An 11,456-nucleotide genomic window follows, 5' to 3' on the forward strand; every position below is an offset into this window, starting at 1 on the left:
TTTTTTTTTTTTTTTTTTGCGGTATGCGGGCCTCTCACTGTTGTGGCCTCTCCCGTTGCGGAGCACAAGCTCTGGACGTGCAGGCCCAGCGGCCGTGGCTCACAGGCCCAGCCGCCCCGCGGCACATGGGATCCTCCTGGACCGGGGCACGAACCCGTGTCCCCTGCATCGGCAGGCGGACTCTCAACCACTGCGCCACCGGGAAGCCCAGCAGTCATTCTTTATTCCCACACTCCCTCACCTAGGCGGCCACTATTTTACTTCTCTGTAGATCCGCCAATTCTGGATATTTCATATGAACAGAATTATACAATATATGGTCTTTTGTGACTGGCTTTTACTTTCATGTTGTAGCAGGTACTGGCATTTCATTAGTTTTTATGGCCACATAATATTGCATTGTATGAGTAGACCACATTTTTAAAATTCATCAGTTGACGGGCAGTTATTTCCACTGTTTGGCTGTTATATGTAATGCTGCTGTGACCATTCATGTGAACGTTTTTGCGTAGACAATGTGTTTTCATTTCTCTGTGGCACATACGTAGGAGTGGAGCAGAGAAATTGACTTTCATGTCTCCCTTTTATGCACGTTATCTACACATATATGGGAAGCCTGATTACTTGCTGTGAAAGTCAGACTATGTGTGGGGAGAGTGAGAGTGAGGCATTCCTCTTTAAGTACATTATGCTGGAGTGCCAGCTGCTGAGTGGAAACATTTTTGGACGGCCCTTAACACAAGATTGAACTAGCATCTTCAGTTAGGCACGTTGCAGTTGGAAAGGGATAGTGTACACTAAAATATGTAGTATCTGCTGAGTTTTCAAATGCTTAGTTGCATTTCTCAGTTGGACCCAGTGAAATTTTTGCAGTTTCACAGTTTTAATTAGGATTATGTAACTTTTTTTTTGCAGAAAGTCCTAGAATTGTATGAGACCTAATAAAGTACAGATTGAAGAAATAAAGTCATTGGACTTCATGCTACTTTGTGGAGCTTAAAAATTATTTGCTAAAACCACCAGTGGGTCTGGAGACTGGGATATGGGAATCAAAAACTTTGTCCGTGCTTAAAACTCCAGGGTTTTCATTTGTGACTGAATTATCTGTGGATTTTCACTTTTCTCTTTGTAAACTGGGATTGTCTATCTACTCAACTCCACATTATTGCAGTATTTAACACTCTTATTACAATTTTATTTTAGTGGGAGGAGATAGTCTAAAAACAAAGCTTCCTGAAATAATTTAATTACATCATGTTAGATTGTAATGTTTTTCTGCTGTGGTTCTATGGGGTTAAGAAATAGAATATAGGTATGATAGTCTAAGTTAGTATTTCTGAGGTGGGTGCTAGAAATTTGTTTTTAATAGCCGCCAAGATTATTATGATCAGACAAGGTTGGGAAACAACTACAAAAAACTCATGTTGCTGCAGATTTGCTTTTCATAAGAATTTAAAGTAGAATTTAATAGTTGCTGTATACCTCTGGTTACCGTTCATAAAATTTGCCTAATTCCCACAGTACTATCTATATTAACATCCTGGGATTTGCACTGGTACTCATAATAGAAATCTGGTTTTTAAAAAAGACCATTTATTGTAAGATTGTGGATATTACATTTGTTACTGAAGGATCATGGATGTTTTGGAGATGCCACCAAATGTATGTATAAACACAGGATTAAGTTACCCTAAGCTTCCTCAGGCCGTCCGTCTGGCTGACAGGTACCTGTAACTTGAGAGAAGAGCAAATTAAAGGTGTAAGGCAGAGGGAGAAAAACAGCTGGGTAACACAGCTGTATTCAGTAGGTTGTTAGAATTGTGTAAAAAGCAGGAGTTTTATATTGAAGATTACCCTTGTATTTAATCACTTCTTGATACCAAGAACACTTATACCTAATTTGAATTCTAATGGGTTCTAGATAAAATTTAAAGAGTAAAAGTAGCTATGTCGGCCTTCCCTGGCGGTGAAGTCGTTGAGAATCTACCTGCTAATGCAGGGGACACGGGTTCGAGCCCGGGTCTGGGAGGATCCCACATGCCGCGGAGCAGCTGGGCCCGTGAGCCACAACTACTGAGCCTGCGCGTCTGGAGCCTGTGCTCCGCAACGGGACCTGTGCTCCGCAACAAGAGAGGCCACGATAGTGAGAGGCCCGCGCATCGCGATGAATAGTGGCCCCCGCTTGCCGCAACTAGAGAAAGCCCTCGCACAGAAACGAAGACCCAACACAGCCAAAAGAAATAAATTAATTAATAAACTCCCTACCCCAAACATTTTTTTAAAAAAAAAAAAAGTAGTTATGTCTTTTTCATCATTTAAAAGGAAGCTTGAGCTGTCTTATGCATGAAATGTTCTCTGGTGGGTGAGTAAGTAGTGGGGTGGACCTGAGCATGGTCCCCTGCTTCCAGGAAAGCTCTGTGTGGTGGTCTCAGATCATATTTACTTTTTCTTTAACCTGTCTTTTTCCTTTTTGCCCCCCTCTCCCTTTCTCAAAATAGAGAAATTTGTTTCTTTCGGTATTGTGGGTGTCTGATATTTGGGAAATTGCCTTGTTTTTCTACCATTTTTTCCTGTTATCATTAGTGTTAGTGTTTCCACCTCTGTGTTCCTCTCACCCAGCACGTTGCCTGGCTTGCAGGAGATGTGTATTGAATGAATACAGTTACGGCCTAAGAGTTCGGAATGGAAGAGGATGTACTCGACCAAGTGGTTGCACTGTTAACTAGCTGTTATGATTTTGGGCAGATAAATTGTCTATTCTTGTTTCTCCATCAATAAAGTTGAGACTGTTATCTTTTCCTTCTAGTGTGGAGGATTACTGTGACAACACGTGGAAAAGTGCTTCAGAAATAGAGCTCTCGTGCAGAGGTGATTTATTTATGATATCTTACAGAAATGCAAGAGCTCTTTGTGCAATATGCAGATTAGTTGCCATGGAGTATGCAGAGGGAGTGATGCCCTCTCTCCCCAGAATACCCTGCAGCAGTGCTGCAGAGTTCACACTTGGCATATTTTCAGTGCCTTTGAGAAATTGTAATTTAATACAAATGCATGAGACCTATGATAGCATTTCTTTCTGTTTATTTATTTTTAATTGAAGTATAGTTGTACAATGTTGTATGTTACAGTTGTACAACATAGTGATTCACAGTTTTTAAAGGTTATAGTTCATTTATAGCTATTATAAAATACTGGCTATATTCCCTGTGTTGTAGACACATAGTACTGTTTCTGAGGTCTGCCTGCCCCATCACCTAAACACAGGCCTGAATGAGCTGCTTTGCTGCTGTAAACTGGCAGCTCAGGTGAAATTAGAGGAGTTGGAAGGATGTTTTATCCTGCGGGTCTGGTTTGTTTATGACTGGAACGTCAGAGACAAATTTGAAGCCTAAAGACCACGCACTAAACTTAAATGATAGAAGTATGTATGGTCAGCTTCTCCATTAGTGTGAGGCATTGAGAATGATTGAGTGTCATGGAAGCAGTCACCAACTGTGTGGACGTATGGATAGTAACATGTGTACTAGAGCTGAGGACTTTATAGTGGAGAATTATGAAATCCATGATTAAAATGGCATTTATGGGGCTTCCCTGGTGGCGCAGTGGTTAACAATCCGCCTGCCAGCGCAGGGGACACGGGTTCAGCCCTGGTCCGGGAAGATCCCACATGCCGCAGAGCAACTAAACCCACGTGCCACAACTACTGAAGCCCATGCTCCGCAACAAGAGAAGCCACCACAATGAGAAGCCTGCGCACCGCAATGAAGAGTAGCCCCTGCTCGCCGCAACTAGAGAAAGCCAGTGTGCAGCAATGAAGACCCAACACGGCCCCCCAAAAAATAAATAAATAAAAAATTTTTGAAAAAGGTGGTATTTATGGTTAGTCAATAGGGATTTGTAAGAAAATTTGAAGAGCACTAGGTTAAAAATCCAGTTTGGAAACTTGGTGAACTATGCATTGTCTGTAGCATCTGGGTTGGTGTGTAACTAAAAGTGTCGTGAGAGATATGGATTTTTGATAAATACAAGAAATTTTTAAAAAAATTTTATTTTATTGAAATATAGTTGATTTACATGTTACGTTAATTTCTTTTTCTGTTTTTTTTTTTGGCTTCAAGGCTTGTGGGATCTTAATTCCCCAACCCAGGGATTGAACCTGGGCCACAGCAGTGAAAACGCCAAGTCCTAACCACTGGACCACCAAGGAATTCCCAATGTTGTGTTAATTTCTGCTGTACAGCAAAGTGATTGTTTTACATATATATATATATATATATATACACACATATATATATATACCCACACATACATATACATTTTTTTCATATTCTTTTCCATTATGGTTTATCACGGGAAATTGTATATAGTTCCCTGTGCTATACAGTAGGACCTTGTTGTTTATCCATCCTTGATATTATAGTGTGCATCTCCTAACCCCAAGCTCCCAATCCATCCCTCCCCCCCCACCCTTGGCAACCACAAGTCTGTTTTCTATGTTTGTGAGTCTGTTTCTGTTTGTGGATGGGTTCATTTGTGTCCTGTTTTTGATTCCACGTGTAAGTGATATCATATGGTATTTGTCTTTTTCTTTCTGACTGACTTCGCTTAGTATGATCATCTCTGGGTCCATCCATATTGCTGCAAATGGCATTATTTATTGCCACCACATCTTCTTTATCCATTCATCTATCAGTGGACAGTTAGGTTGTTTCCATGTCTTGGCTACTGTAAATAGTGCTGCAGTCAACATTGGCGTGCATGGATAAATACAAGAAATCGGATTATAACAAATTCTAGAACATCAGTGTTTTAAAATATAAAGCAGTATTCAGAAGATGAGTACTTCTTTTTTCCTGTTACCAAAAAATTCTGAGACATTTTATATGTTAAATTTTGTTACTGATTTGCTCTGTTCTCCTTTCTTTCGGAACTTAATAATTTATTCCTTGCTCTTTATTTATGTATCATTGGCCCCTTCACTGAATGTAAACGTGCTTAAGTCTCTTTCATTGTATATAAAACAAAACAAAATTAATGAACTCTCAGACCCTTTGTCTCTCTCCCCAGCCTCCATTCTTGTCTTCCCTTCAAACCACGAAAGAATAGACTAAACCCCATTTGCTCTACTGATTCACTTTCCATTGACTCTTTTTTTTCCTTTTCTGCTCATTTCTTCTTATTGATTGATTGATTGATTGATTGATTGATTGATTGTGGTACGCGGGGTACGAGGGCTACTCTTTGTTTCCGTGCACGGGCTTCTCATTGCAGGGGCTTCTCTTGTTGTGGAGCACAGGCTCTAGGCACGCGGGCTCAGTAGTTGTGGCTTGCGGGCTCTAGAACTTGGGCTCAGTAGTTGTGGCACACGGGCTTAGTTGCTCCGCGGCATGTGGGATCTTCCCGGACCGGGCTCGAACCCGTGTCCCCTGCATTGGCAGGCGGATTCTTAACCACTGCACCACCAGGGAAGTCCTCCATTCGCTCATCTCGTCCCTGCCCTCTGCCGTTGCCCTGCCAGTCAGATCAGCCCATCCTGTTGGGGACATCATCCTGATGTTGCATTTTTTTTGGTGTGTTGTTTGTTCTGCCTTCTTCCCGAAGCGCCTCCCCCGACTCTGAGCACACCCTCCTGTCCCCTTTATGCCTTTCTGACTGTCCACTGCAGACCTTAGCGGGCAACTCTGCCAGCTTCTCATCTTTTTGGCCAGCCCTGAAATGGTAGTTTTGCCTTGAATTCTAATTGGGTTTCTTTTTCAGATTAAACCAGTGTTTCTCAACATGTTTTTTAAAAACCCTTTTTCCCTTTGATAAATAAAAATCTCTGGCTCCTCTTCTGGTGGTGTTCGGGGTGGGGGGTATGTGATTCTTCGCTCCCATCCTCTCACTGAGAGTCAGTGATACAAAGAAGATTGAAGGTTTACTCAGATTTATTTTCTATACTTTATAATCTGAAAACAGTAGGTAATGTTTGCTTTTCCAAGTATGAATATGCTTTTTTCAAACCAAGCCACCCCTTCTCCCACCTCCTGGAAGCTTTGGCGCTTCCTTCCCCTTGGAAGTCGCTGCTCTCCGTCCACTCTACTTAGGTGATGCTGTATACCCGCCTCTGCGCAGACCACAGCTTTCTATCTCCAGTGCAGACCTCGTTCTGAGTTGAAGACCTGTATGTCTAACGTTTTGTTCATTTCCACCTGGACGGCTGTGGGCATTTTACAACTCAGTATGCCCCCAAGTGAACTTGTTATCCTTCTCCGCCAGAGCAGCTCTTCCTGTATTATCCAATTTGAGAAGTAGGGGCAGCACCACTTTCTGTACAGCTGCCTGGCAACTGTCATTGCGTTGGTTAACAAATCTTTGAACTCTTCATATTTTCCCTATCTGTCCCCTTCTCCTTTCCTGTGTTCCTGCTCTAGGTCGTGCCTTCATACATCTCTTGTTTAGATTTTTCCAATATTACCCTAACTTGTGTTCTTGCCTCCAGTCTCTGTTCTGTCTTCCACACTGCCTCCAGGTTGATTTTTCTAGAATATAATCTGTTCATGTGCTTCTCTTGCTTAAAACCCTTCAGTGATTCCTATTTGTGTGCTACAGAGTTCCTAGCGTTTTTTTGCATCATGATCTAATCTGAGAGGCTGCCGAAAGAAATTGAGTGTTTTTTTTCCCTCCAGAAAAAATGCTCATGCACACAGAATTTGCATACAGTTATGGGGGTTCGTTAATGGACATGGTTAAAATCATTTTCCAGCTTACAGGATAAAACCCGAGCTTCCAAGCATCCTGCAGCATACAAGGCAGGCCACATGCTGACTACTGCTGAGCCCCATCAGCAGTATCGTAGGACTTGTATCATAGGACTTGGCCATGTCAAATGCTTAATTTTTGTGTTGTTCCCTGCTGTTCCAAAACACTTCTGTGCCTTTTCCTGGTCTACTTGACATCTAAAGTTCACCTCGTCCCATTCTCCAGCTGGTTCAGTTAGTGACTACTCACTCACGTTCCAAGATCTGCTCAGATTTTACCTTATAAAGCCTTTCCTGATTTCCACTTCTTTTTTCTTTCTCCCGAGAGACTTACCTGTTCCTTGTTTTGTGTCGCCTCTCCCACTCATGGATACTGACTGTATCATAGAATTTTATTGTTCTTATTTGTTTCTATGCTTTTGTTTTCCTCTACTTGATAGAAAACTCCTGAGGGCTGGCGATTGATCTTAAGCCTTTGTGCCCAATGCACAGATATTTCTTAAGATCTTAAGACCGTCTGTATCATTGTTTTAAGTAGAAAACAATTCTTTGGAAACTTCTTAATAAGACATTTTGGTTTGAAACAACTATTAAGGTACTTAGTAGGGGTCAAAAGGTACAAACTTCTGATTGTGAAATAAATAAGTCCTGGGGATGTAATGTACAGCCTGGTGACTATAGTATATAATTCTGCCTTGCATATTTGAAAGTTGCTAAGAGAGTATGTCTTTTAAAAAGGGGGGTACATGGTATGTAAAACAGCTGTTAAGTCCACATGGAGAAGTGAATTGTACTTGCATTGATTAGGGTACAAGTTAAAGTAACTATTGAAGAGATTCAGAATAAAGTGGCTTGAATAGGAGTCAGAGGGAAGTGGTCAAGGTGGGCAGGGCAGCTGTGCTCCATGGGGTCATTCAGGGACTCAGGTCCCTTCTGTCTTGTGCTGTCCCCCGGAGTGGTGTCCTTGTTTGCATGTCAGAGTGAGGTGTCTGCCATATGCACATTTCAAACCCAGAGAGGAGGAAAGAGGAAGTCTTCAAGGAGAGACACACACCCCCACGTTGCAGAGGTAACTGCCGCTCTTATTCCTCAGGCTCAGACTGATCTTGTAGCACACTAAGCTGTAAAGGAAACAGGGAAATGTTGTTTGCAGCTGTGTGGCCATGGACGTAGCTGAAATTTAGTAGGCTTTATTAATAAAAGAAATAAGAGGACGTATGCTGGCTGGGGGGGAGGGTAAAGAGAGGGCAGAGCTAGTGTTTTTGCCACATAGGTGAAAATAGAGTAACTAGGGAGAGGTAGAAAGGGAAATTTGCTTTTTTTTTTTTTTTAAGGGAACTTTATTATTTTTATTTCTTATTTTTGGCTGCGTTGGGTCTTCGTTGCTGTGTGGGCGCTCTCTAGTTGTGGCGAGCAGGGGCTACTCTTCGTTGCAGTGCGTGGACTTCTCATTGCAGTGGCTTTTCTTGTTGCGGAGCACGGGCTCTAGGCACGTGGGCTTCAGTAGTTGTGGCTCACGGGCTCTAGAGCGCAGGCTCAGTCGTTGTGGCGCACAGGCTTAGTTGTTCCGCGGCGTGTGGGATCTTACCGGACCAGGGCTTGAACCCATGTCCCCTGCGTTGGCAGGCGGATTCTTAACTACTGCACCATGAGGGAAGCCCAGAAATTTGCTTTTGATCTGATATCCGAATAAATAAATTCCTACTTGTCAATAAATTGAAGTTATGTTTTTTAAAGATTACTGAGAAAAAAAAGGCTGAGAAATATTTATTTAGGTATTTAGTTGAATAATTGGAGTCAATGGGAAAAATGTACTGGCATGTAGTAAACTTTATTTTCTTTTTTATACATTTATTTATTTATTTATTTTTACTTTATTTTTGGCTGTGTTGGGTCTTCGTTGCCGCGCACGGGCTTTCTCTAGTTGCGGCGAGCAGGGTGCTACTGTTCGTTGTGGTGCGCGGGCTTCTCATCGTGGTGACTTCTCTTGTTGCAGACCATGGGCTCTAGGCCTGCGGGCTTCAGGAGTTGTGGCACGTGGGCTCAGTAGTTGTGGCTTGCAAGCTCTAGAGCACAGGCTCAGTAGTTGTGGCGCACAGGCTCAGTTGCTCCGCGGCATGTGGGATCTTCCCGGACCAGGGCCTGCACTGGCAGGTGGATGCTTAACTACTTTGTCTCCAGGGAAGCCCCTGTAATAACTTTAAACTGAAAAAATACTTTTATGTTTTTAGGTTTTACACATCTGTAAGTAGACCTTTCCGGAGCTCTGCCAGCCGACCCCATGGCGTCCTCTACTACTGTGCCTCTAGGATTTCACTATGAAACAAAGTATGTTGTCCTTAGCTACTTGAGACTCCTCTCTCTGGAGAAGCTGCAGGAGCAACATCTTTCCTCACCCCAAGGTATTATCTTTGGCTTGTGGTGGTTGTATTAAATAGTAATAATTACTTCATGTGTGCAAAATTATATGTATCTAAGTAATTTATAGCTCTGGTTATAAGATTGAATAATACTAATAGACTCTTAAAGAATAAGAGCCACTCCATCCCTTCCCATCCCCTCATCCATTCCCAGAATCATGACTTTTAATGTTTTTTAAGAGCTCGATATTTTATTTTATTTATTTATTTTTTGGCCGTACCATGCGGCTTGCGGGATCTTAGTTCCCTGACCAGGGATTGAACCCATGGCCCCTGCAGTGGAAGCATGGAGTCCTAACCACTGGACCGCCAGGGAATTCCCAAGAGCTGCATATTTTAAATGATTGCCATTGGTACAGGGAAAAATGTACTGAGTACATGTAAAAAAACAGAAACCCATCTGCCTTTAGAGATTTCATACTTAACAAGCCATAGATTAGAATTATATAATTATTTTTAAAGTTTATAACACAGTTAAGTTCCTCAATTTACCTTTTCTCAAGGCTATTAGGGTTTTTTTTTTTTAGTTGAAGTATAGTTGATTTACAATCTTGTGTTAGTTTCAGGTGTATAGCAAAGTGATTCAGTTATATATATACATATATATCTTTTTTTCAGATTCTTTTACCTTATAGGTTATCACAAAATATGGAGTAGAGTTCCCAGTGCTATACAGTAGGTCCTTGTTTATTTTATACATAGTAATAGGGATATTAAATGTAAACAGTCTTTCAGACTTAGAGAGTTTTTAGCACAGTTCTTTGTATTGCGAAGTTGTATATATCCTTCTTTAAATAATTTGCCAAAACGAAGCTTAAAACAGTTACTAGAGGCTGAATTAATCTTCTTCATTAAGATGCAACATCATGATCTTAAATATTCTTATCCATAGATTTTTACTGCAGCCACGGAGGTAGTTCTTATTTATCTGCTGCTGTTTTAGCTCAAGAAAGGGTAGTGTTGGTACTAGGACAATGTGGATTTTGTGTCTCCTCACAACTAGGGCACCTACCAGGCACCAGTGGGGGACCACGGACACCTAAGGGGACGGGAGGAACCCCCAGCGACTGGGGAGGACGTGGGTGTAGGGGGAGTGAAGGGGGAGGAGAAGTGGAGGCGGGATGGGACAGGAGCCCCTGAGGGGCGGCTGGGGGAGGGGAAGGCATCCCATGCCCAAAAGGGGACATTGGGGAACCATTGGGAGGGCAGAGGATCAAAAGGGGGCGTGGCCAGGTTTCCCCTGCCCACTTGGGCCCCTGGGAACCTGTTGAGATCCCCGGCCTGATCCCCTGCCCAACCAGGTCCCCTCCAGCCGTGCGGGTCCTGAGGGAGTGGGAGGGAGGAAAGGGTGAGCAAAAGTAAAGGCCGGACCTCTGGGACCGGCACCCCTGAGGGGCGGCTGGGGGAGGGGAGGAGTTCCTACACCCAGCGGGACCCACCCATGGTTAGGGGTCCAGCAGCGACTGGGGAGACCCTGGGGGAGGGGTGCAAAGGAATGGATGGGAACGGGGCCAGCACTTTCCCTGTCCGCTCAGGCACTGGGGAGCCTCTTGGGCTCCCGGCCTAATCCTCTGCCCTTGGAGCCTCCCTCCTGCCGTGCAGAGCCCAAGCCCCACCCCTGCATCCCCAGCCAGGGCCCCACCTCTACACTCGGAGGCCCCCTCTGAGACCCCCTCCAATGTGCTGGGCCTAAGCCCCCCCACCCCCACATGCTCACTTAGGGCCCTGCCTCCAGACTCCAGAACCTCACACTCCAGAGGCCCTCCTTTCCACGTGCTGCCTCTCCCCTTCCGGGCAGGTCCTAAGCAGAGGCCCTGCCCCACACTTAAGGTTGCCCTGCCTAGGCTCCGTCCCACACTCAAACATCACCACCCCCACAGGCTGAAGTCCCGTCCCACCCTAAACCCCAGCCCTGCCTAAGTTCCACGCCCCGCCTAAACTACCCTCCCAAGACCCAGACACTTTTTTTTTTCTTTCTTTTTTCTGCTGTGGTTTTATTTTACCTTATTGCAGTTGTTTCAGTTATACTTTTATTTTAACTAATACATTTTTTATCTTACTAATTTTATTTCGTTTTTTATTTTTTGATATTGTACTGCTCCTTTTTGTCTTTCTTTCTTCCTTTTTTTTTTTCTTCTTTTTTTTTCTGCGCCATGCAACTTGTAGGATTTTGGTTCCCAGGCCGGATATCAGGCCCAAGCTCCTTTGGTGGGAGCTCCGAGTCCAAACTGCTGGACTAACAGAGAACCTCAGACCCCAGAGAATATCAGTTGGAGTGAGGCCTCCTGGAGGTCCT

General features: G+C 43.5%; 1 protein-coding gene across 1 annotated transcript in view; it reads left to right on the top strand.

Moving 5' to 3' along the window:
* Window positions 1-8,997, top strand: part of LOC114485299 (translation initiation factor IF-2-like) — a 14,273-nt gene extending 5,276 nt beyond the window's left edge. The window contains exons 3-4 of the mRNA XM_028486476.2: window positions 2,807-2,868; window positions 8,972-8,997. Coding sequence (XP_028342277.1) covers window positions 2,807-2,824 — 18 coding nt within the window. The 3' untranslated portion in view covers window positions 2,825-2,868; window positions 8,972-8,997. The remainder of the gene's footprint in view (window positions 1-2,806; window positions 2,869-8,971) is intronic.
* Window positions 8,998-11,456: the final 2,459 nt, after the last annotated feature.

Source organism: Physeter macrocephalus, unplaced genomic scaffold (genome assembly GCF_002837175.3).
Source record: "Physeter macrocephalus isolate SW-GA unplaced genomic scaffold, ASM283717v5 random_1503, whole genome shotgun sequence".
Taxonomy (NCBI): Eukaryota; Metazoa; Chordata; class Mammalia; order Artiodactyla; family Physeteridae; genus Physeter; species Physeter macrocephalus.